At 50.1% G+C, this 26,753-nt stretch overlaps 1 protein-coding gene across 3 annotated transcripts in view; it reads left to right on the top strand.

Annotated features, from left to right (window-relative positions):
* Window positions 1–26,753, top strand: part of RUNX1 (RUNX family transcription factor 1) — a gene marked incomplete at both ends in the record, with an annotated part of 213,886 nt that overhangs the window by 151,946 nt on the left and 35,187 nt on the right. For 2 of the 3 annotated variants that reach the window (XM_084231753.1, XM_084231751.1), the window contains 2 exons: window positions 2,636–2,740; window positions 24,013–24,204. In XM_084231753.1, the coding sequence (XP_084087879.1) occupies window positions 2,636–2,740; window positions 24,013–24,204 (297 nt within the window). The remainder of the gene's footprint in view (window positions 1–2,635; window positions 2,741–24,012; window positions 24,205–26,753) is intronic. The other variant, XM_084231752.1, reaches the window with a different exon arrangement.

Genomic DNA, 26,753 nt, shown 5'->3' with positions numbered 1-26,753 from the left:
CCCCCCCCGCCCCGCCCAGACCTCCTTGGTCAGTGGGGAAAGGCCATTGGCCGTTGCTTATATCTGCAGGAAACTTTTTTTAAGTATTTCAATCCCTCCCTCCCTGAAGCCCCCTCCCCCTGTCATTTCCCACCTTCCTGCAGGGAGGCCGGGGGTGGAGAGGAAGCCTTCAGGGGCATCAGCACTTGCAGACACGAACCCCACTCTACCAAACGCTGTCAAACGGGCAAAGAGCCCACAGCAGCCACAGAGTACATGGTGATCGCCAAGGAAGGCGCTGGGGAGATGAGTGATGGCCCTGCTTTGAAGGCAGGAAGCCTGAGACCAGGGGAGGCATGAGGGAGCCCTGATGGCTGGTGAGGTGCTAGGAAGAACCCTAAGTAGAAATGCAGTGGTTTGTGAGTGCAGTACAGGGGAGCAGAGCCTGGCAGGGGGAGGGGTGTGGGGAAGGAGAGGAGGAGAAAGAGTAAGAAAGGACAAGAGGGTGGGGTCTTCTTATCAGAAGCCCCTGAAAGTTGATTCTGGGATTTGAGGCTACCGGTGACACCCCTGCTGGGCTCTGAGCTGGGAGGACGATTGGGGGGCCTGGTGGACAGGCTACTCCCAGCTCTGCGGGATCTTGGCTGCTCTGATAGCTCTTAGAAGCCAGAGACTAAACAGTGGCCTGCAGAGCAGGTGACCCCAGGGCTGCCTCCACGCCGCTGTGCCCTCACAGTGGGCCTGGCCAGGGCTGCCCCCACCCCTTCCTCTACATCAACCAGGTACCAGGGCACAAAGGCAATCTGAGGCTGTCCTAAAAATGGCATGTCCCTAAAGCCCAAATTGACTCTACTCCAGGTTCCAGGAGTGAGGTTCACCAATGGGGACGATGAATCTGGATGCAGGGCCTCGGGGTCCCTGCAGTGCCCCATGGGGACCTCCCTAGAAAGCATCCCAGCCTGTTGGACAAGTCACCTGGGACTTGGATATAAAGTCATGTAGGAAGAAGTCATTGCCGTCACCCCAACATCTCATAGATGTTAATGTGGAAAGAACACAGACCTGGGGATTGCAGGGGTGTGCGGCAGTGGCGGGCGGGGGTCCTGGTGAGGCATCCCTGACTCACTGTGGCCACAAGTTATATTTGCATGAAGTCTGTTTCCTTGGCCTTCTTTTGTATTAAAACATACGTGGCAGTTGAAAAAAAGCCTGTTCTTCCGAGCTTGGGGAAGGAAGACAGCTGGATTCTCAGGGTGGATTTTGGAGCAGATCGGGGAAGGCATGGACATATTTGTTTTCCCCTCCTTCATTTTTTGGCCTCACAGCATGCTGCATGGTTAATAGGAGAAACTGTTTGTAGGAGAACCACTCTGCTGATGTGCAAAGTCTCGGCATCTGCTTTAGTCAGACCTTAGTGTCCTATAATCGAGTTGTAGCAAATAGAGAACAATAAAGTTGCGCACCATGTACACACACACCTATTTGAGTACCTTGTGCTATTGCATGGAAAGGTTTTCCTCTTGTTAACTCTTTTAACCTCTCTGGAATTCTGTAAGGTAGGAGAGTTGTATGTACCCATCCTCCAGGTTAGGAGAGGCACAGAGAGGCCTAGAGTCTTGCCAAAGGTCAGCTAACCAGAATTCAGACCTAGAGTCCACGCTCCAAAACCATTTAGCCAAGAGGAAGTATTTTTAAGTTATTCATATATTTATCCCCAATCACTATATCATTAATTTTAATTACTAATATATTTATACATTATTAATTCTACTATTAATCCTAATTAATAATAGGCTTATACTAGTAATTATACATTCATTTCGTTATTAGCATATTTATTATCTACATGTTTATATGTTAGTGGTTATATTCTAAATTATGAACATTTTTAGAAGTAATTTTTTAAATTAATAATTTTTAAAAGTTATTAAAAGTCTCGCACAAGACATGCAGTGAAGACTCACATCTCCTCAGTGTAGGTAAAATGTTTCCATAGAAATCTATGTTTATTCTAATTGTGCTAATTAAATCTCAGTCTGTCAGTTTTATAGCCTGAAGTCCACTACTGACCATATATTTTGTTTAGCCAATGCCGTGAGTGCCTCTAATAACATCTAGCCTTTAAAATAATATTGAAAGCCAACCAGCAATTATTATTTAGTATTTTTTAAATGCAGAGAAAATAATACTAACCTAGCCTGTCCTCAGTCTTAGAATTCTATTTTTCCTTACCCTGGGGGGGTGCAGACAGCCTCAGAGGGGAAGAGGGATGTGGGTTTTTGTGTGTTTTATAAAAGCGGGGACTGTGCAAGGTGGGGGGCATGGTGGATAGCTGCCAGTCTGAGCCGTTTTTTCAGGAGTCTTGACTTGAAAGAGGACCAATGCCCATCTCTGCTGATCTGGGACCATTTATTAAAGATGATTGAAGTGGTATTAATGATCGAGTGTTGTGGTGCAGTGAGACCGGCACCATAGGTGTACTTGGCAGAATTTTAGCAAGGCCCAACTCCAAGAAGTGTTGGAAAGCCCAGGAGCTTGTGCCGAGGTCCTGCTGCCTTCCCGGCGGGCGGGCTGCAGGGCAGGGACTGGGGCGGGGCCCCGCAGGCATGTCCAGGCCCTCACCTCATTCTTTGGTGCCTTTTGTGTGTTCTCACAGGGAAGAGCTTCACGCTGACCATCACGGTCTTCACGAACCCACCACAAGTCGCCACCTACCATAGAGCCATCAAAATCACCGTGGATGGACCCCGAGAACCTCGAAGTAAGTGGCCGCCCCTGGGGCTGGCACTCGCTGTGGGCTGGTGCACTCAGAGTGTCAGGGACAGTGTCTGAAATCCCCCGGCTTGGATTGACATCACTCAGCATGACTCGGGCCTCTGCTGGGGGAGGGGGTGACTTTGACAGGGGCATGGGGAGGGGTGTCAGGCCCTGCAGGGAGAAAGCATTTTGCTGTTGACTCTCTCCCTGCTCAGAGGTTGTCTCTGGACTCTTTGAATCATCCACCTAGAGGAGAAAATCAGTCTGACTCAAGTGCCTGGAACACTTGCAAGCATGTGGACTGCGTGAGACTAAGGAATAGCCCCGCAAATAAAATTCAACAGAGTCAGAAGCAAATAGTGACTAGGAGGTTGTTCAGGCACAGAGGAGGCCGGGAACAGCCCTGGAGGGCAGAGCAGACCACAGGGGCTGCTCATGGCCACGCGCCGGCCTTTGATTCATCTGGTAAGCCAGACAGAACATGCTGAAAATGACCCTTTTCTTTCTGTGGCACCGATCAAAATCTGATTCCAGGATTGTTTAAAATAGAGAATGGCAGGGTAAGGGAGTGCCCCGGGAAAAACCAGTAAATATAGAAAATGGCACCAAAAAAAACAGCTCCTGTGAGGAAACCTTTTTAAAAAAGGAGTGAGTTGTTTAGTCTGCAGAAAAGATGTCTTCACGGTGACTTAATGACTATCTTTGAGTAAATACGAGAGTAACTCTTTTCCAGAACCACACCCTTCCCCGGGATGGCGGCTGGGTCACGGTTCCAGCGCTTAGAGCCAACTGGAGCGCCAGCCTGGCATGCGAGTCCTCTGATCCCTATCAGGTCCCGGGGAATGAGTGTTCTCTGCCCCCGGGTGAGGGTGGACCACCCTGGACGCCGAGATGCGGGAGGCAGGGCTGTACCGCAGAGCAGTGGGGTATCTGGGCTCTGGGGCAGAAGCATGGAGTTCCGGTTCAGGCACTTTGGTCTTGCAGATGTTGGAGCCGCTTTGTGCCTTGGTTTTCTCACCTGCAAAATGGGAGTAACATGAGCACTTCTTGATCAGATTGAATGAAACAGTGCTGTGTGCCGGGCTCAGAATGCAAGCAGGAACGTGAGTCTTTGTAGTGCATCCCTGCGGCTTCTCGCTGGGGACAGGCCCCTCTGAGGACCTTCCCGTGGGTGCCAAGGGAGGCTCTAAAGAAACCCCTGGGGCTCACGTTCTGTAGGGTCATACTGGGCTAATGGCCACCTTTCCTGCAGTCCTGGCCATGACCTCACAATGTTTCTGTCACCTGCTACAAGTATCCGCAGTGCAGCCTCCGCTTTCCCGATGCGATGCCCCAGAGCGGGCAGCACCCGGCAGAGAGCCAGGGACAGCGCCCCCTCCCGGACCTGGTGTTCCTCCTGCGGTCCCCTTGGTTCTGCTTATCATGCTGCCCGACTCCCTCCACTTCTGACCTCACTTTCCCTTCTCAGCCTTTTCACTTTAAGCCCATGTAGATTTTCCGGCCATGCCCAGACTCAGAAAACTTTGGGGTGTGGTAGCATCCCCTGATTCCAATTTATGTGTGAAAAGCAAGCTATTAGGCTTGCTATTAGGCTCAGGACCACACAGCTACCCTATTAGGCTCAGGACCACACAGCAACCACCAAACCTAGTGCAGACGTTTCCAGTCAGGACGGCAAGGTAAAGACAGACAGGACTCTGCCGTCAGCATCACAGAAACACCCGGCAGGCAGGGACTCCAGCAAGGAGTGGGGTGGGGGCCTGGCAGTCATGAGGTGTGAGGACATTGAACTTGAGCGCATTTGCACTTTGAGGAAGGCACACTGAGAAAGCTGTAGAATCTCTATCTTTAAAAGTAGAAGCAGCAGCCGTCTCCGGGATAGTTCAAATGGCCTGGAGGAAGAAGGTGTGAGCAGGTGGCCCCTGATGTGTCTTCAACTTCCACTAGTCTCTGGTGCTCACAGAAGAGCAGGCTTTGCCCCACTGCCAGGAATTCCTGTAACATTCAAAGAACTAAGGAGGTGGTCAAGCTTCAGACAGCAAATGGTGGCGGCCTGAATCCGAAGTACTGGCCATCAGAGGGGACATGTGGGGCTGGGGCCTTTCCTGGGTGTAGGTTACGCTCCCTGCTGCTTTGTAACTGAAGAAGCAGTCTTTATTGAGAGGGGCCTTTGAACAGACAGAAGGGGTTTGCTTCTAAAAGTCACCCATTTTTCGGGAGTCTTTCCTGCTGAATGAAATGTGGGGTCTAAGAGGTAATCAGTGTAAATAAGATAAAAAGAGGGACTTCTCGAAGAAAAGTGAAATGCAGAATGCCAGGCTACCCAGGGTGATGACTCTTCTCCCCATGAAGGGGGGGGGGGGGCGGGCGAGAATGGAGGAGGGAACGTGTGTCACCAATTGTTTCAGTGAGCTGCTGTTTTCGTCACTGTTGAGAGTCATGATTCAAGGCCGGGATTTCTTTTTGATGGAATTCTGCTCACGGCTGCTCTTCTTCTTTTCTTTTAAGAGAAATTTGACAGACCGTTTCCCTGTGGTGTTTTAGATATAATTAGCACTTAACCATGTGTGAGCTTGAGATTTACAAGATGATGATGTGATAAATGTACAGAAGGTGAAGAAAACGATTACCCAGTGAGGTCCCTTAACATACCCGTCACTTCATGGAGCTGTGATCTGTGTGTGTGTTCAGAACATTCGGACCATTCTCTCAGCACCTTTCAAATACACAACAGAGCACTCACAGTTAACGACGGTCACTGTGCTGGCTCTTTGGTCCCCGGAGATTATTCATCTTATAACTGGAGGTGTGTCCTCTTTGAATATCTTCACTCATTCCCTCCACCCCCAACTCCTGGGGCAGCCTCCAAGCTCCTCTTCTGCTTCTATGAGTTTGGCTTTCTTAGAGTCCACCTATTAGCGAAATATGTCTGACTTATTTCTCTCACCCTAATGCCCTCAAGGCTTATTCATGTTGCAAATGCCAGGTTGTCCTTTTTTATGGCTGAATGATATTCCATGGTCTAGATCCACTACATATTCTTTATCCATTCATTTATCATTTTTTATCCATTTCCATAGACTTTGAGGCTGTTTCCATGTCTTGGCTGCGGTAAATAATGCATAGTCACGTTCTAATGTCACGAGGTCGTGACGTGCCCAGCAGGACACCCAGACAGCTTCAAGTCTGTGCGGTAATAAGACCTCCCAGGTCCCTTCTATTGTGCTGGTGCTTTGAATTCTGGGTGATTTGGTCAAAATGGCCTGGCATTGCGCAGTGGAATCCTTCTGAAAGTTTTCTTACTTAAAGACTGTGGGGACTGGGCGGGACTGAGAGCCAGATAGTCGCAGAGGTGAGAGGCAGCCACCCCAGGGAATGAGATGACTTGCCTAGGTTGAAAAGAAATGGTTGGTGACAAGGCCGGGAATAGAATGAAAAGCTCCTGCCCCCATCCTCACTCTTACCTCCCTCCCTGCCCCCCTCCCCTCCCCTTCTCTCCATGCACACCTGCCGCAACAGGTGTGCCCAAGAGGACTGAAAATGTTTTTCGTTTCCGAGGGTTACTTGCTGCTTTTCCCATTCCACGGATTTTTTTTTTTTTACATCTCTTACCCATAGAGAAATTATTAATTGTTGAAAATAACATTTTTATGGAAAAAGAACACCATGAGAAGCACACTCTGTGGGGAGCTGGGCAAGCCCAGTGGGCACCTGCTTCAGTCCAGAGGGAGGAGACTGAGTGCTTGTGAGCACGTGGGAGGGGCATCTCCCTACGCACAAAAGATGGAAGGGAAGGGAAGGCTATTTGAGAGATGATTTTTATGTAGTTTTTATATTCTGGGGGATCTGATGAAAACTCCAGCTTCCAGCCCATGTGTCTGTAACTTAGCCCTGGTGTCTGTGATGCCGTGATGTTGACGTGTCAATGCGTGTCCTCTATGGACAGGGCACAAAATGATTTGAATGCGTGAGTGAGCCCAGTGCCTTGGAGGAAGGCGTTTTGCTAAGGACAGGTTGGGAAGAGCCAGTCAGGGCCCTAATGGACCCCTGCGTGGGAGGGCGTCCCAGTGGTGTGGAATGGACAGTCATTTGATGTCATGGGCCATCGCTGCCTGGCCAGGTATCTGAGACATCTGGATCACTGAATAACCCAATTAAAATTTGAACAGGTTAATAAGACAAATACTGGGGTTAAAGGAATCCTGTCCTGGTGTTAAAGGAATTCTTTAGAGAAACTGTGGCGTCTTGAGATTCACAATAATAGATAACTGGGCAGAGGTGTTACTTAAAAACTTTAAAATAGGCTATTTCCTGGGGCCTTAGCCTTTTTGCCAACTAGCCCGTGGAAGAGGGAGTTAGAGTTAAGATAGATTATGGAAGGGCCTGGCTCCCCATCACATATAATTTTCTTCTATGATATTGAATGTAAAAACAAGCCCCCAATATATATGTAGAGAGAAAAGAAACAGGATCCTTATTTATAGGTGGTGACTGTGCTTCAAGTGGAAACTAGGCGTGTATGAGGTACCAGTAAACCTATAATGACAATGGACCTAAAAATATTTAAAATTAAGTTTTCCAAAAAGCGTGAGAAGAGCAGAAATATTTATGGATTGTTCTTGTGCTTGATGAATAGGCAGTTCTTGTTTTAAAATAATGTTATTTTCTCTTAATAAAAATGCCTAATACTTTTGACTAAGACAATAAAATAAAACTTAAAAATATAATGAGATCTATAATATGTAAATATATGTACTATATCATAAAATGAAAGACATAATAATCGCCTACAGAGAGTCCCAATAGTTGCCCAGCACTTTTCAGAGTGTTTCATGTAGAGAGTCCCTGGCCCAAGGTCAGCAGCGAGGAGGCCAGGCTGAGACAAAGCAGTGCCGACGCTGCAGTCCACAGACGCCAGTGTCTATTTTTAAGATGGTACCAACTGCTCCTTGAGCTTCATTATATTGAAATTTCTTTCTGACATTTTTTTATTAGGAGAGCTTATCAATAAAATTCTGGTTCAAACGCAGTTTGTCATTGAGAAAGCACAGCGTGTCACTTTGGCAATCATCGTTTTTGTACCAAAGGCCTGGGGTCAGCGGCCCCATACCCAGCCACACGGCCACCCACTATCTGTTGGCTCTGTGTCCGTTACCAGAGTCGGCTCGGGTCTGCCATCACCAGGGGCCTGAAGCAGGGCTGAGGCAGGGCATAAGCCTCCCGCTGCAGGGCTGACATGCAGGAAAGACAGTGTGGCAAGACTGACCGCCAGGTGAGGCGTCCGAGGCCAGTTCTCTTGGCAAAGGGTTTCCTAGAGGACCCGTGTGCTCAGCAGGCAGTGCTCTGGGAGGGTGAAAATGCGTGTCATTCTTTGCTTGGACTGGCTAGTGGCAGGCCAGACAGTCTTATAGATCTGTGATCTCAGGATTGCAATTATCAATCTGCAGTCACTTTGTTTGCTAGAATTGTTTCAAGCTGATCTTCCAGCAAATAAACAGTGATCTCCTTCATTCCTCTTCCCTGGGCTGCTGCAATTATCAGAGTTGGACTCTGGGGCTTTTTTTACTTCATATGAAATTTTGATCCACAGTGGAGGAATTAATTCTTTTTATCCCGCCCACCCCAATCTAACGTAGGAGCCAGAGAGGCTCAGGGAGTGGAGAACGTTCTACATACTTATATCCCTCCCCCTCATTTTGAGAGGCATTTCCATGCTAAGATATTCTGGGGTGACTTCACCATCAGCCCCTCTGTGAGAAGCTCCCCAGCCACCTAAAGATGTGGCAAAGCAATCTGCAAGACATGAGTGATCACCCTATGAATTTTAGAATGTCTTTGTTTATTATTTTTAGTGGCAGCAAAAAGACCAAGATGAAGAATTTCATATACACAAAGATGTCCCTGACCTTGAATTTTCAGTGGACTTGACTCTGACCAAAGTCTGAAGGGATTCTGGGGGTGATCGGGAATGTGAGAGGACCCTGGGGGAGAGTACGCCTGCCCCGGATGCAGGGAGAGCTCAGCTCCTGAGACATGGGGAGGCCGCTGCCCTCTTGGTAACGTTCTATTTAATACAGACGCCACTGTGACTTTTAGATGGCGTTTGTACTGCTGCAGAAAGGAAGAAAACGCTCCTTCCAGGTATCGGTGAGAACTCAAAGGTCCCTTCTCAGTGTAACGCCAGCGCCACAGAGAGAAGAAACACAGACTGATAATTAAACCACGATGACCTTGAACTTCTCTTTCTATCTAGACCATTGCAAACCCTATCACTGTTTTGAATGCCACAGCAGTGAGTCGAGACCCAAACTAATCCATCGCAGTCCTTGTTAGAATTTAGTACATGCAGTGCTAAATGAAAAGAAAAAAAATTCTTGTCAGCATTTAGGCTTCCGTTTCTTAATCTTAAAACATGCGAGAGGGTTTCTGGATCCCAAACTTGGGGACCTGGTTTCACAGTGGCGCCACCAGACCAGTGGGTGTGAAATCAGGCAATTATCTTAAGTACTTTAGTCCTCACTTTCCTCTTCTGTCGAACCAGGCAATGGGACGAGATAATCTCTAAATTAGTTCACGCTCAAAAGGGGTAACCAAATAGTGTCAGAAAAACAGACCCATAGGTGCCCCACAAACAAAGCCCCGTTGAGGCAGGAGCCCTCTGAGGCCTCACCATCCCAGGTCACAGCTGATCGGCCACAGACCGGCTGGGAGTGATTTGTTTTAATTTCCTGTGGATCTGATTTGTCCACCACAGACGTGATTCCCATCAAGGTGGAGGTCCCCACTTCAGCACACGCTGACTAGGTGGATGATGAGTTTGGGGGTCTAGGAGGTGCCAGCCCGGCGGAGTCCCCATAAAGCAAGGACAGCAGCTGCGCTGACCTCCGGGGCCGGTGGCCTGAATGCGCTGTCTCCACAGAACATTTAGAACCCAGCAGACAGTGCAGTTATTTGTATTTAGTCTTGGAATCCTTTGGAAATGAGAAAACTCTAAACGAAAGGATTTGTGATTCCTAAGTTTAGAAAGTCATGAAGTTGCCATCATGTTGCATTTTTCTTAAATATTGAAAATTTTTGATTTTTTTGTTTTTCAGTTTTGTTTTGTATTTAGACCTGGGAAATTTTCTTTTCTGGCATCTTTATAGACCCTTGAAACTTGCTGTGGACACTGTCCCCACCTCCTTCATGGCGTAGGTGTGGCACTAGGTGGAAAACTAGGGAGAAAAATACCACCTAATGTGGAAAGTCGCACTGAGACCTAATGTGGTGCTTCTCATACAGGTGACCCTCGAATAACACGGGTTTCCACTGTCAGGGTCCAATATACATGGTTTTCCTACAAACAGTGATGTGAACTGCTGGTATCAATAAATGCAGCCCAGTACCGTAAATATATTTTCCCTTCTTAATGATTTTCTTACTAACATTTTCTTTGCTCTGACTGACTTTGTTCTAGTCGGGTATAGAATACACACGGCACAGAGCACACGTGTTCCTTGACTATGGTGGCTGATAAGGCTTCCAGTCAACAGCATGTTATTAATAGCTACGTTCTGGGGGAGTCAAAACCTACACCCTGCTTTTCGACTGCACAGGGTGGGCCCCCCACCATGCCTGAGTGTCTCAGGCTGTGTGTCCACCAGGCAGGCTCTTCCATACTGTGCTAGAAAATTGACATGAAATGAGCCACTTGCCCCGCATCGATGCAGCTCAGCCCATGGGTGCCTGGAGCACAAGCCACAGCCAGGCTTTGCAGGCAGAGAAAACATGGTCAGATTTGTACCTGGTTTGGGGGGACTTTTTGGATATCTGTTTGGTGAGGCATTTCCCTATCCCCTCTCCCGCCTCCTGGACACCCTCCTGAGCTTGCATGTCACCAGGGGCGGAGTAGGGCGTGAAAGGGCAGCCCCAAGCCAAGGTGCGTGGTGAGTAGTCCCCTAAGGGGCCATGCATGCCGTCCAGCCCTTCTTTTGGGAGGCCACAACAGAGGTGACCATGGCAAATGGAGGAGCAGCCCCCTCCTGCCCTATTGTATGAATACCCCCCAACTGCCAGTAGGTGGACCTCAATTTGCAGATGGATTACATTTGGTAGTCACAGCCTCAAAAGTGCATAGTCACTCACCAGCTCCTCTGCTGTTCCTCTTTTGAGTAGATTTGTAATTTCTTTTCATATTCTGCCCACTTATCATTTTTTTCATTTTGAAAAAATAATTCATTCCCCTTGAGCTCCCCCAAAGGCTTGGACGTGCCCTGTCGGCCAGGAAACCGAGAAAGGCTTCGTAAGAACTGGGTCTAGTGCATCACCCAGAACCGCACTACCCGCCACCACTATGAACCCAGAAAAGCTGTTTAAGTAAATTAAGCCAAAGTCACCCCCTCATGGTAGATCTGTTTACGATCATTTGCCTTATAGTACAGTCTCTATGTTCTCCGCTATTTCCCTGTTCTTTTCCTTTATAAATAATTTTTTAGAAGGTTTGCTCTTTTGCCAGAAAAGTTGACTATAAAAATGTCAATGAGGTGCCCCTGACCCACACCAGTAGCTTTGACCGGGCGCACACTGTCCCACCAGACCCCACAGCACGCCCAGTTCCGTGAAACTCCTTTTCATGGCCACCTCGAAATTTCTGTGTCTGAGTCATGCAGTGTCCTTGGGGAATTGCTATAGCCAATAAGTAGATATTCTGGCTATGCCTTTATTGATAAACATCAAGGTAAAAGGAAAAAAAAAAAAAAACAATACTGGAGCATCCAGAGCAAAGTTCTTTTCTCTTTGCCTTTTTTGTTTAAAGGAACAGAATCAAATTAATCCACCAACTCCCTAGACCCCTATAAAGTCAGTTAATGGCGATACATTAGTTTGGTGCCTCCATGATTTACACAGACTAAGTTGCTTTACAGCACGTACTGACTCCAACGCCGACTGTTCGGGAAACCTTTCCGTGTCCTTTTCATACAGCGAGACGGTGCACCTTTGAGATCATTTGTTGGCTTTGTTTTGTTTTGTTTCGTTCACCATGGCTTAGAAGTCAGCCTTTTGGTCATTTGAGATAAAAAGTAAACATTTGAAATAAGTTCTTAAGTCCTGTATACGTGGATGGCCCTTTCTGGATGTGTTCCTTGTTCTACCTCGTTTTCGCTTAACCTTTGAAGTGGTTTTATGTCATTTCCAATTCATTCATTTTAAAGAGGTAGAAGTCTACCCTGCCACCTCCTTCAGCTTGCTGCCCCCATGCTGGCAGGGCCGTGCCTGAGTCCCAGAAATGAAGCAGGACTCTGAGCTCCAGGGAGCGAGAAAGGAATGTGGAGCAAGGCCAACCTGGCCTGCTCTGACCCCTGTTGCTTACTAGCTACCTCTCAGTTTTCCTACCTGTGGGATGGGCACAATGAGACCTCCCTGCCTGAGGCGGGTCATGGCCTGAGAAGCAACAGGAGCAGGAGTTGGAGGGTCAGGCCCCAAATCCTAACTCAGCCCCCAACTCCAGCTCAGCCTCCTCGGGTCTAAGACCAGGAAGGTGCACCCCCATCTTGGGGGTTCTTGTGCAAGTTAAACTCATGTGATCACAGCCCAGGGCCTGAATGAGGGGCGCTGCTTACACAGGTAGGCCCCGTCCGGAGCCTCACCCACAGCCCTTCAAGGGGAAGCGCTGAAATTCCACCCACACGCAGGCCAGATATTTGCCATTGCCAAGTGATTTGAAAAAAATATCCTGGCAGATTGGGCCCTCAGAATGCAATACAATAAGAGCTTTTTTCTCTCTTTCCTTCCACCCTTCCTATTACTAACTCAAATATTGAATCACTGAACCCAGGGAATCAACAACCATATTGAAAGCATGTCGCCCTGCTTCCTTGGGTAGAGGTGGTCTTTTTCCAAAGATTTTATCCAAATGTTTCTTAGCAGAGCATCAGCACCCATGCTACTATGAGACCAAGACTCTCAGCATCTAGAAGCTTCCACTGAGTCATCTACAAAGTGGGATGATGATGGGAACTCTGTCTGCTGCAGAGGGTTGTTGGATGGATGGAGATGATGTATAGTCAGGCTCTTGGTCAATAATCTATTAGTTAGGGGCCTCCCTGGTGGCGCAGCGGTTGAGCTCTGGGTTGCGAAGCTGCCCGCTGCGTCTGCGGTGCCGGTTCGATCCCCGGCTGCTCCCCAGCTACCGGAGGAGGGTCCCACATGGCGCGCAGACCCCTCCTGCCGCCCGCTGCTCCCCTCAGCAGTGTACTTCGGTCCTTCTGCCTGCTCTGCTCCCCTCTCTGGCTCTGGTGAATTCTCTCACCCTCCCGCGCTTCTGACTGTACCCAGTGCTTGTATAAATAAATAAAATAAATAATAAATAAATGAATAAATCTTTAAAAAAAAAATAATCTATTAGTTAGATTATTAGGTAATATAACAGATATGTAAGGAAATAAGAGAAAAATAAGAAAAATTTTAAATGATTCTGTAGTATATTCAAATCTTAGGGGCCTAAAACAATTATGGGCTACTTAAAGGCAGAATTCTTATCTTCCTACCTTTGGGGGTTGATAAGAACATTGTAGAGGAAAAACAGAGACTTTTCAGTCAATCCCACTTCACATATTTTTCGGCATTTTACCTTTTGCCCTTAGAATATCTTACTGTGCTCTTTGCCAACCATTTAAAAATATTGGAAACAAAAAGCCACCTTCACCATTAAGAGAGCTGAGTTTTATTTTAATATATATTTATTTTCCAAAACCAAAGGCGGTTTTTTTCTCTCCAATCCTGTTCTTTCATTTTCTTTCCATGAGACACGCACACAGCCAGGGGCCCCGGGAGAGCAGGAGACCCTCTGCCCTGGCTGAGTTCTTCAGGCTCCTCTCCTCACCCCTGGCTTTTTATATATGCAGCTCGCCTGAGATGTCTGGGTTAGATTTCAGGGAGGTGAAACGTTACACCCTGGAGCCTCATGCCAGTTCCCCAGGACGAATCAAGCTGCAGCTGCTCAGAGGCAAGAATCTCTTAAGGCTCCCAGGCCCTTGCTGTCCTGTTCATTTGCTGTCACGCTGCCGGGAGCCGCTTTGGAGAAACTCCTTCTCTTCCATGGGTGATTCAGCCGGTCTCAAAATAAATAGGTAGCAGAGTGCAGGGAGAAAGAACTGGAAACCGCTGAAATTTGAGTCTCCAGGGCTGGGCTGTGCTTGGGAGCTGCTGGGTTGAGCTGTAAAAGGAATCCAAGCCCTGGGCGAGGGCGGCCTAGTGGAAAGGGGCTGGCGGGGGAGGGAGCTTCGGGCCCTGCTGGCTCCCCACAGCCCCAAAGACCCTCACCTGCAGAGGGAGAGGCTCTGATGGTTTTAAGATCTTAGCTGCTTCTCAAAGTAGATTCCACGTCTGGGGGAGGGATGGCACTTTCAAGGCCTCATCTACGCTGGAGAGGGAGAGCCAGCCTGCGACCCCGGGCAGCCCAGATCAGGACTGGGACGTAGCCAGCCTGCGACCCCGGGCAGCCCAGATCAGGACTGGGACGTAGCCAGCCTGCGACCCCGGGCAGCCCAGATCAGGACTGGGACGTGGGAGGGCCAGGTGGCGGAGAAGGAGGGAGGTCAAGGTGTGTGCGCTCACAGCCCAGCCGAGAAAGGAGTGAATAAGGACCCAGCCCACAGAGCCTGGCTGTGAGTAGGGGCAGTCGTCCTAGCTAGATTTCCCACGGCCGTGGCCATTAAAACCAGAAGTCCGTTTGCCCACGGAGTGCTCAGCTGTGCCAGCCCCTCAGTCCCACCGTGGCCGGCTTCCCGAAGCTGCCGGTCCCACACCTCGGCGTCCACGCCTTTGCTGACGCAGAAAGAGGACCTTGCATCCCGGTGACTGGCTGGTTGCAAGTCTCTAGCCCAGCGGCCTCCCTCCTCTGCCTCCTCCCCGCAGTACCAGGCCTGTTCTTCATTACCTGCCCTACCTATCTTCACAATCTAGCCGCAAACAGCTTCGGTTGACCACACCACTTCCCGATTGAAAGCTAATACTGCCTGACTCATTCTGTGTTACGAAGCTCAAGCCAAAGAAAACAAGCTGGAGAATAACCGGCTTGTATGGAGCTTGAGAAGCTCTCGGAGGCCCTGCTTGCGGAACCCTATACAGTAGCTGCACTGTATCTCCGTGGCCGAGGCAGAGAAAGCCAAGGAAGCAGAAGTGGTTAAAGAAAGAGAGAGAGAGAGTGATTTGGGGGGAAGAAGGGGCAGGGAGAGGTGGGGGCTGGAGAAGGAATCCCACAATCTGCTCCCTCCCGAGCTGGGCTTGTACACCCCGGAGTGTTCACACAGAAGGGGGACTGTCTGCGGAGTTACAAGGAGAGAAAGTTCACGACACTGGTTGAAAGGGTGGTTCTGCTCTTGAGGTCCCAGCATCGAGGAGCTGGGCAGAGGCCCCGCGATAGGCCTCCCCAGTCTGGAGAGGAGCTGGAGGGAGCGGGTGGCAGGCTTTGCTGGGGAGCTACCTTTAGCCTTCTGTGGGCCCTGCACCCTGGCTCAGCTGTGCTCAGGAGCGTGACCAGGGGGCACGTGTGTCTTGGAATACATACATCTCTCCATCCCCACATCACTCAGGACCAGTGGGACCTGCATTTTCAGCACTGGGCTGTGACTCCTGGGGAGTCCCAGGGAGGTAGCCACAGACCCATTGAGGCAACCCTAGGGCAGAGACCCCCTCCTTCTCAATCATGGGCTAACAATATGGATAAAAGCCTGCGGGGGACCATCATCCCCCAAACCTCTGAGAGCTTTTTCTCTGGGCTTTTTCAGCCCAGCCAAGAAAGGAATGAATAAGGATCCAGCCCACAGAGACTGGCTGTGAGTAGGAGCAGTCGTCCTAGCTAGATTTCTTGGCTTGGCTTGGTGTGATGTAGGGCCCTGGCCTGCTGAAAACCCTGCTGGTCACTCTTGGCTTTCTTCCTGGTCAGCACTCAGGGGCTCTGAGTGGCCAGGACGTCCCTGGCCTTTAGACCGCCAGGGCCCCTCGGCCATCTACTGAAGGATTCTGACTGGCCTGCCAGCTCCTGCTTCCCTGAGGCCAGCCCAGAACTTCAGCAGCACTGAGGGGGGGGGGGGGCAGGAATCAGATGTCACCCCCCACGCCCCAGGGGGCCTAGAGGGCAGGGCTGTTAGGAATGGGAGGGAAGTTCCTTACCCTTTTCCTGCAGTGGAGCTTACTGCTTCCCTGGATCACAGAACAAGTCTAGCCCCCAAGAGTTCAGTCCCTCCCTGCCTCCCTCATTCACTCACCCGGTGTTTAAGGGGCATCGCCCACCTTGAAAGGGGCCTCAGTTTACCCAGTCCTGTCGGTGCTTCTGCTGGTGCCAGACAGGGGAGACCAGGGGAGTGGGCAGAAGGCCGCATGGGGAGCAGGAATGCTCAGGCCGCTGGGGGAGCAGGTGGAATTAGGGGTACCTGGGTTGGGTACCCCAACCCCTTCCACTTAGGCCTTGCCTGTCCAGGCTGGGGCCGGCTCTGTGGCAGTCTTGCAAGAGCCTGTTCAAAGCTCCTGAGACCACACTCAACTGGTCTGTGAGCACTGCCCACCCACCTCCCGTCTCAGCCTCCCACTGCCTTCACCCTCCCCCCCATCAGTTTTCAGTGAGTTAACATTGCTGATTTAGAGCATCGTGGGGCGTTCAGGTGGACAGCATGCTATTTCCACATCTGCACATGTTCCGTCATGCCACAGTGACCCCCGCCCACACGACAGAGCTCCTTTACTGGGATAGCGCACCCCCAAAGTCGCCTTCCCAAAGAGCTACCCAGGGGGCAGGAGTACTCAGTCAAGGGTCCATATCACATCTCTGCAGGTGGGTGCTGGGTTCTTCCCTCACTGCGCCTGAGCCGGGGCCTCGGGAGGGGCACTATCACTGTACCCGGATAGACAGGCTGCTTGAGAAAGTCTTGAACCCATGAGCTTTCTGTGTCCCCTCAGGAGGAGGCGTCCACCCCCAGAGGGCTCCCTCTGGTTGAGAGCAAGGAAGGGCGGTATGTTCCGCACCCCATGTTCTGTCCCCTCCTCACCGAACAGTGACAAGAACTGGGAAGGCCATGCTGAAGGGCTCCGGGGGCCTGGGCCTCAGGGTCATGCAGGGAGCTAAGAACTCACTGTCCTGCACCGTGAGCCTCTCCGTGCTATGAAGGGAGCTCTGTCTCGCGTCTGCTTTTGTCCTATGAATTTGGGGAACATGATGGGTGTGGTGGGGTGCAGTGGAGGCAGCAGTTGGTGGTAGGCAGCTTTCCTCTCCCCTTAACTGCTGCTTTCTACAACTTTCTTTTTATGTTTCTCTGTCACAGTCCATGTCCTCAGGGCAGCTGTGTGTGTGTGTGTGTGTGTGTGTTTGTGCCTGTGTGTGTGTGTCTGTTGGTGTCTCTGAGTGTGTGTGTAATGTATGTAATAGCCACTACAAAAAACAAGGGAAGCAAGGGACCCCACCCTCAACTCAGGGCCTTTGGCACATTCTTTTTATTTTTTAAATTGCTAGAAGGAGAAGTAAAGAAGACAAGCTCTGTAGACTGTGTAACTTCTGGCATGATCGAAACTCTGCTCAGTTATGACATTTTCCCTCAACCCGTAGTTTTTGTGAGCCCCCTATGGTTCTATTTCTGCAGAAAACCTAAAGTTCAAACTTCTTTCGCCTCAAGTGAATAGTACTTTCCTGCAGTGTATGGAGGGTGGGTGGACCACACTAGCCATGAGGGGTCTGAGCACACAGTCAGTCAACATTCCGTGTGCCTAATAAGTGCTAGATGTAGTTGTAGGCACTGGAGATACAGCTGTAAAAAAGAGGCAGCACCCCGCCCTCCTGGAGCTGTGGCTCAGTGGGCATGGAAGGAACATTGACAAGTGCTGTGGAGGAAACAAGAGCTAGAGGGGTGGAGACTGGCTGGGTCAGGGGAAAAGCTGCTGCTTAAACTAGGGTGTTGAGAAATCCCTCGGGGAGAAGATGAAATAAAAGCAAAGACTGGAAGGATAGGAGGCGTCCAGTCCATGGGGGTCTGGGGAAAGAGCGTTCTGGACCAAGGAAAACAGCAAGTGCAAAGGCCCTGAGGCCGGAGCGATAGCAAGGTGGGCAGGGTGCCGGAGCAGAGTGGGCTCAAACTGTGTGTCTCGTGTCTCCTAGTTTTAAGCAAGGGGTATTCACCTGGGGGGCTCAGCAAACGCCTGCAGGCCTCTGGAACATGTCTTAGGCCAGGGGAGAGGCCACTGTAGACTGTGATTGGGGAAGCCCCAAATTAGGGAAGCCCCCCACACAAGCAGACTTGGTGGTGACCTGCTTGCCTGTTACAAACACCAGAGGCACCACTGCCCCCGTGGGTGGTTCTCCTGGTGGCTGTCCCCGGGGCCCCTAAGTGAGTAGGAATGCATGTGCTAGGAAGGCTTGGCATCCCAGCGGACTTCCCCACCTGCAGGAGGTAGGAGCGGCGCGAGCAAGGAGGAGGAGGCACGGGGCACCTGGGTGAAGGAGGGGGGGCTAGTGTTACCAGCCTGGTGATGAGCAGTAACCTCGGGCCGACATTCCCACGCTGCTGATGGGAGGGATGAGCAGGAGACCAAGAAAAGTATCGTTTTCTAGCCAAGAAGAGAGACAGGGAAATGAAACCTGGATTAAGGGTGAGCAGAGTAGCTTTCTGCCCAGCTGCAGCCCCTGAGGATTCCTGGAAGGTTTCAAGGTGAGTTTCAAGGCCACTCCCTCCAGACGGGTGATGTGGGACAGGAGCAAAAGCGATGGGATGTTCCAGGCCCCAGGAAGGGCTCAGTGAAGGTCACCGACTGTCCAGAGGTCCCTGATAAAAATGGCAGGGGTCGGGGCGTATGGTGCAAAGCTGCTGGCCACCAGCCCACCATCAGGCCTCTTGGAACCCCAGATTTAAAGACCTGGTGAGGCTCAAGTTCGAGTTCTGAAGACCGGTTGACAGTGGACTTGGCTCCCAAAGGCCAAGTATCTGCCTGAAAAAAAAAAAAAAGACAGAAAACTCCGACGGTCCTAAGACCACCGGACGTGGTCCGAGAAGGCCCCTTGCGAGCTGGCCCAGGAGAGCCCGTTGAGTCGCTAATCGCTGCAGATGTAATTGCTGCGAATGCTTTTAGAGCCCCTCAGAGTAATCCGTCTTAGTCCTTTAATTCCAGCCTTCCAGATAAGGAGGCCGAGTGATGAAGAGACTTGCTCTCGTCCACGGGGATGTCGGGTCGGCGAGCAGGTTTGGCATGGAGAGCCCTTAGCCCCCAGACCTGCGGTCACGTTCCCTGGTGCCGCGCAAGGATTATAGCTTCTGTGCTGACACCCCCGCCTGCGAGCCCCCGAGGTCTTAACTGTTGCATTCCCAGAGTGGGGTGCTGGGTCCCGTGCCCCAGCGGCCTGCCCTCCCCGGCAGGGCGGGAGCTGCTCCCCGCGGGAATTCCTCTTCTTACGGCATCGCCCGGTTGTCACCCCCGGACTCCCTGCCTCGTCTCCATGATGGGAGAAGAAGCCCGTCACACATCTGGCCAGCTGCAGGGCGGGCTTCGAGCTGTTTCAGCTGCTCTGCTTACGTTGAAGAATTTAACAATTAAGGGGGAAAAAAAACAGACAGTGATCCCCATATGCGAGCACCACACCACTCCATGCCCGGGCACTCGGGACCCCACTCTGGGATACCTGGTATTTGAATTTCTGGCCCATAGGAGGGGTCACTCCCGCCACCACCCACCCACCATTAGAAGGGTGGATGCTCAGGCCCACCCAGACCTTCCGAGCCAGAGTGGCTGGTGATACCGATGCCCACTCGGACGTGCAGGTCACTCTCTGCTCAGGCCCGCTGCCCGCCCAGGAGCAGAGAGTGTCAGCAGAGCGTGCAAGTCCCACTCTCTTGTCCCTGCCATCGACAAATGCACAGCCAAGTACCTGGGCCCGCGGCTCACTGGGGGTTCCCAGAAACTGTCTTTCTAGGTGCACTGAGCGGGGGGCTGTGTGTGTTTGGGGAGAGGAGCTGTTTTCACACCTGCCTGCTTTCTCCAATTGGCTGTGTGAATTTGGGTCAATGACACAGCCTCTCTTCCCGCCCCTCAGTGGAAGACCAAGGTTGCTTTCTCCAGCCCATCTTCATGCTAAAGCCCTGTCACCTGGTGCTAGCTTCTTAGCTTAATGCTAAGGAAAGAGGTTGGGGCAAGGCAGGGGGAGGGAGGCAGTGTACCCGTGTTTATACACCAACATTGGGCCATGCAGAAACCTACACCTATAATGTATTTCCTGATAGGTGCTCAATGGGGCACTAAGTGTCATATACCCCATGTGAGGTTGTAGTGGGGGGGTGTATTAGAACCCCCATGTGATCCACATGGGATCGTATTGCCCAGCAGTAAGTTAACCAGCAGGTGGAGAGTTTGCAGGGAGGGAGGTTTGTCTCGCCACCTGCAAGTTACTTTTAGGATCATAGGCACCCGTCGTGTCGTTGCTTTCAAGTCCTGGTGACTTTCAGGACCCTTGACCCTTTCTTTTTCTGGGAAAGATGAGCTGTCCTCTGCACCCACCATTTCTTCCCCACAGTCATAAAGCAGCAGCCAGTGAAGGCACGAAAAGTCCTTTATCTTTGTATCTGGATCCTTGCCGTTCCTATCAGAAGGGTGGACGAGCATCATCTGAAATACACACATCCTTTTAGACTAGTGTGAGAGGTGGAGGGATGTACACACATGCACGTTTAGGTGTCTTTGGGGCATTAGCATTCCACTCTGCTTTTTCTCAGCTACTCACCTTAGCCCTGCCTTACACCTTCCTCACTTTCCGGCTGGGACACTTATCAAGGACCAGCCAACTCGTGTTAGAAACAGGGATGGCTGTGTGGACTGCTAGAAAATTATTCTACTCAGCCCAAATTTCCTTTGCCGGAAGATCATATACTGTGTTTCACTTGCAGCCACGATCAACACTGACAGATCAAAATGCTGTCTTGAAAAAGGCAGTTCAATTATTGATGAGCTGCAGTTACCTGCTTAGACTACTTTTTAGAGCGGAAGACCGGACTTATTATTATTTATCACAGATATCAGAACTTTTAGGGTAGCCCTCTGGGTGGCCACCCCACAAAACTGCTAAATGTATGTTTTGGGGATGAAGAAGTAAAATTCAGCAGTTGGTTTTAATTTACTTGAACTCTTTATTTTCTTTTGGGCTCTTTTATGATGCGCCATATATACCAAAATTTGAATCAAGGATTTTTTTCAAAAATGTAAAAATGGAAATAGGGAAATAGAAGTTTCCTTTTCAACTCTGCTTAAGGTGCAATAAAATGTCCGAGGATGAAATCTGGAGGTGGCCACTATTTTTTGGAACACCCTATTGACATTCTCCAGTGAGTTCCAGTGTGCCCCCCAACCAGGCTGCCAACATGCCTAAGTTTGGGGCTGCATCGTAATTCACCAGAAGGCTCGCTACGGAGCTGAATTCCCCATGGCCCCTGAAGCCCAGTATGCAGTGAGAAAGAAGAAAAGTGAATCTGATAGTGGACATTTTCCATACTCCCGTATTTAAAATTCAGAGGGCAAATTGACATTTTAATTGCACGCAGATACAGGAAACTGGAAACATAAAGCATTCATTTTCCCCAGCTTGAATGTCTATATCGGAAGCTTCTCTGTTTCACACAAAATATTGCTCTTTGGCACCTGAAATCTGATGGTTTCAGAAAAGAAGAATTCCATGTTGCTTTAATCTAGCAGAGAAATGCAAGAGCCACACCTTTAATATGATAAAGCTTTTTATGTCCCCCATGACTCTCCAGCATGCCTTGTGAGGAAGGGACTCAGGATTTCCTGCAAAAGCGAAAAAGCTTTCACTCAGGGAGCAGACGCTGGGGGGGCGGGGGGCCTGGGTGCAGACGACCTCTTTCCCCATTCCCCAGGCATGAAACTGAGCCCCAAGACTCGCAGGGCTTAGGAAACAGCTTAGAGTGAAGAATTGTTTTCTCTGAGCGCTGTGCCCGGGCATTCCTGCTAAAGTAGACAGTCATCGCTTAATCTCGTTAAATGACCGTGATTTTGGCAGGTGTCAGCTGGTACAGAAATCACTCACAGGTTAGTTAGACCTTTTTTTTTTTTTTTTTTTGCAGCATAGGGCAATGAGACAGGACTAATAAAAAATAAAATCTCTCCCCATACCTGGCTGCAGAGGAGGCTTACCTGCCATGATTTACCCCCGTCCCGTTTCTGGGTGGCATGTGGCCCCCAAGCCTGGTGGCTGTGTCAGAAGTTACCTAGGAGGACCTTCCTTCAGAGACCAAAAGCCCCGTGTTCGAAATGAGCTCAGACATCTCCTTCCCCTGGATCACCCGCTGTCCTTGACACAGTGTGCCTCAAAAATGCCACTCGGAGCCCGAGGAATGTGAAGTTTTGAAATAGACACAAAACCTGCTGGAGCCTCAGCACCATGCCTTGGCCAATCTGCATTCCTTCAGAGGTGGCAGAACCTTCTAGAATCATTTGTCCTGCCTTCTTCTCTCCTTGATTCCTGAGACCAGGCAGGAGGCCGTGGTTAGAAGAGCAGGCCTGTTATGCTTTGAATGGTTTTTGAGTCAAAATTGTTTGTTTTTCTGCCAGGCAAACTTCAGATTTTTCAGTCTCTGGTCAGGAAGTCACAGAGATGAGAGGAGGCAGGAGTCTGTCTGGTCAAGCTCCATCCACAGGCACCAAGTGACACTATGACTGACCGAAATAAAATGTTCTAGAAAGACACGTTTTTGTGCTTCTCGGGGGACAGGGTGACAGGCATTATGCCTAGGCCTGGCCTGACGGCCTTTTGCCCACAAGGCCGGTACTTAAAATACTCGGCCGGTGAGAGGCTGTCCCCTGTGTGCTGGGCCTGTGTGACTCAGGCTGTTTGTGTTCAGGCCGCGTGCTGTGGGCCCAGGGCTGAATCAGAGTCCAGATTTGCCTTGGTGACACATGAAAAGAGGGAGCGTTGCATTTGAACTGCACAAATATTATGCTTAAGTATTTTTCCTCCTTCTGGAGCCAAGCAGGTCTTGTTCATGATAAAATCGCTGCAGTATAGTGGGTGCTTTTTCTGGTCTGGAATCTGAGACCGCGTCAGCTGTGCCAGCCAGCCTGGCAGCAGGAAGAGAGCAAGCCAGGGAGATTTGGAACCATCCTACCAGTTATAAGACTTAATTTTGTAATTGTAGCGATCGGGAGCTGGGTTAAAATGTACTGGTGTGGAGGAGATCAAGGGATCCTCTTTCTCACGGGGAGCGCGGGGTCAGGGCATCTGAAAGAGCCCCAATTGTAAGGAGCCTTTGACCACAGGGGAGGGGTGTGAAATTGATCAATGACTCTTTATTCAAAGCAAGGGGGGAGATTGGAGCAGAAGGGCATTCTCCTCCCTGTGACTGTGGGTACGTGCGCGCCTCAATCATTTTGATGGAAGATGAAGGGATGAAGGCAGAATCCTGAGCCCCAACCCTCCTGATGGGTTCCTGCAAGTGGCCTCTAGCCCACTGCATCTGGTGACAGTCACCTTGACAAGGAGCAAGACACTGTCCGTGTTGACACCCAGGGCCCGCTGTGGACCCGGAGCCCCCAGGAAGCTCATCCAGTCCGCTGTGGCCGCCTCTGGCCTCCTAGAGGCCAGTGGACATGAGAACAATACATCTTCCTGTCCATCCCCTCTTAGGGGATGCACGGGGGAGTCAGCTTCCAGGATGAAAGAATGAAAAGCTTGCAGGGAGAGGGTGAGCGAGAGGCTGCCCCTGCCCTGCATTTAGCAGGAAACCTGACCTCCCCAGGGCTGTGTGTTTGTAACCACACCTCATTTCCCGTTGGAAAGGGTGCGCCAGCTAAGCCCCAGGGCCCACTTGGCTGCTTCTAAGACCTGCCAATGGGGGGTTCACAGGGGGAGCGGCCTGTTTGCAGGCCTGAGAGGGCACCTACTCTGCCCCCTGGCTTAGCCCACACCAAGTGGCCAAGTGCCAGCAATTAATGCACCTTCTCCCCGTCCCGTCACCACTATCATCACCACCCTGCCCTCCATGCCCCTGCATCCTGCCCAGTAGAAATGGGTGCAGAGGCTTGGGGTGGGTGCTGGGGCCCAAAGGACAAAAGGAGCCCCAGTCTGCTGTGGGGACCACCACCCCTAGGGAGCCTCTGCTTGTGCAAATCTCCTGCAAAACCACTGTGGGAGCCAGGGGAGAGGGAGGGGAAAGACAAGAGAGCCCCAAATTTTAGCAAATCCACAATACATTTTCTGATCTTTTGCCTCCCTCCCTCCCTCTCCTCCTGTCTCCCACCCCCTCCCCACACTAGGACATCGGCAGAAACTAGATGATCAGACCAAGCCCGGGAGCTTGTCCTTTTCTGAGCGTCTCAGTGAATTGGAGCAGCTGCGGCGCACGGCCATGAGGGTCAGCCCACACCACCCGGCCCCCACACCCAACTCTCGGGCCTCCTTGAGCCACTCCACTGCCTTTAACCCTCAGCCTCAGAGTCAGATGCAGGGTAAGTACCCTCACCCTCGGGCAAAGTGCATCCCAACCAACTCTGACTTCACTCTGCTCAAAAGGTAGCTGGGGACCTTGTTAGACAGGGTCTCAGGGGGCTCCCCCAGAACTACTGAGTCAGATCTGCATGGAAACAAGCTCCCCAGATGGAGAGAGGCCCTGCCACGTAGACTTTGGAGAGGCTGGGCAGAGACATCGCTGTGCAGGGATCGTAGCTTGAATCGCAGACTTGGCCTTGACTGTGCTATCTTCTTAGCGCCCATGAGACTTGAAAACACACAGACTTCAAGTTCTTATTGCCCTCAGATTATGTGTGGGGATCGTATGTAAAATGTTTTCTTGAAAATATAAAGACATGGCAGGAATGTCTGGCTGCCATCACATCCAAGGTAGTGTTTGCAATCAACACATTTGCCATCCATGAAGAATGTGGGCTACACCCCCCCACCCTCCCCGTGGAGCAAAAACACTCTAAAACAGCAATAACTGCATAAAACCACTGCAAATGAGGTAATACTCAAAGTTCGTTGACAAGGTAGGAACTACTGACCGCAGTGATTATTTGCTCTCTGATTTCCAATTTCTGAAATGCAGCCATTTTCCTGGTGCTATGCAGGGCGCAGCTGTGGGTGACAGAGCCACCGTCAGACCCTTCCTCAGGCGTGTCAGCTCAGGGACAGGTGTTCTGGTGCTTAATAATCAGTAGTGCTTATTCGAAATGTGCACATTGAATATTTTTAATCCCACAGTGCAAGTATGTGTGGCTGATTAGGTCACAGGTCACAGCACATGGAAAAGGTGGGCGGGTAGGTGGGCTGGGGTGACATGATCCTCTTCTTCTAAATAAAAGAAAATTCTCGAGGCAGTTCTTCCATCATGTCTTCAGAGGTGTTTCAGTTCTTTGATGTCACCTCCAGGACTCCAGCAGTGACGTCAAAGGGAACTTCTGTTTCCTTAGTCCTCATCACATAACTGACCAGTTATACGTCTGGCTTGATAAAGGGATGTGCCTTTTTCTGCTGAGAATGGAGCTAAAAGTAGTAAGCATTTGTAGTGGTGACGGAAAATTAGCCTTGCGGGGACAGGTGGAAATGGTCTCTGCTAAGAGGGCTTTGTTGAAGATTTTGGGGGAAGAGGGAACCAGATCTGATCCCCTGCCCCCCTTGATAGATATGCTGTCTTTACCAAAAAAGAAAAAGGCGGGGGGGGGGGGTGAATTCTTGTCCTAGCTGTCAGCAGCCCTTGGTTGGTGGACGGACATTCTTCAGCTCTTTGGAATACTGTCTGCTTAGCAGAGTATCGGGTTAACGCCGGGCATTGCCAGTTTCGCGTTCCTTTTAAAAGACTTTTTCACTTTTGCAACATCTCAGTAAAATAACTTGCTTTTAGAGTGCCCTGGGGGCTTAGTGGCTACTCTCAAGAATGTGTGAACTATATAGCGGGTATACGAGCTTTCCAAAATATGATTTCTGGACTTAACTTGTAAAAGGAGCAACTCTGGAAACATTAGTATCCAAGACACTTTCATGTAAAACTACTTTTCCTTTTCCACTTTTTTTTTTTTGCCTCTTGCTAGAAGAAAATGCTGTTTTACCCTCCTCATGTTTGGAGTAGATCCTTGGGATTTTTCCCTGAAATTAGAAAGTTAGCAGGGATCAGGGTAAAGTCTCTTTCAGCCAGAACTTTCATTTTGTTCTTGACAGGTAGGAAAATGGTTATTTTGCAGGATTAGCTGTAGAGCTTCTATATTATACTTAAGAAGATGCTTTATATTAAAATTCAGTGTGTGTTTATGGTTTTCTTTGGAATGGTAGTTGTAAGGAATATATCCCAAAGGTAGCTGGTGTGGTCTGCATTGGTGCTGGGCAGATGTGGGAATGTTCTCGGCTCTTGGGAAACATCGGTGGGCACCTGGAGAATTTGTGCATTTACGGAGTCTGGGGGATGCGGTCTTGCTTGAACTTCATCGGGAGGGTCGTGCCTGCAGATTTAGCTCCGTCAGCAGGAAATCACAAATATAAAGTAACACCTCTATTTATCTAGAATCAAATATGCTTGAGAATCACTCAAAACAGACATCTCAGATTATCTGCAGCCAGGTACAGATGAGGGGGCAGGTTGCCATGCCACCAAACCACTGTTTATTTGTTGAGGTTTTAACTATAAAAGGACTGAGGTTAATTTCAACTTCCTATTTTACCAGGTCTTAGAATTGAATGGAAAGCCATGGTGTCGTGGCTGCAGGCTGGTGCAAGCCAAGACCTCGTGAACTACAATCGGGTTGTAGGATTCTTTCCTAGTCGTGGGAAAGGAAGGGACATGTGTCCAGGGCAGATGCTAGAAAGATGAGGTGCTGAGGCGTCAGGCACACCTACCTCTTAGAGGTAGCTTCAGGCAATGCCAGCAAGTCACTTTGAGAATTGACTCCTGACTCACCAAAAATGATGCTCTCTATGCTTAAGGCGGTCTAACTTCCTCCTTTCTAGGAAGATGAAGATGGACTTATATCTGTTGGTGCAAGAAAGTCTCAAACCACAGAAACAGAGA

Source organism: Talpa europaea, assembly GCF_964194135.1.
Source record: "Talpa europaea genome assembly, chromosome: 4".
NCBI lineage: Eukaryota > Metazoa > Chordata > Mammalia > Eulipotyphla > Talpidae > Talpa > Talpa europaea.
This window is presented reverse-complemented; position numbering and strand designations above follow the sequence as displayed.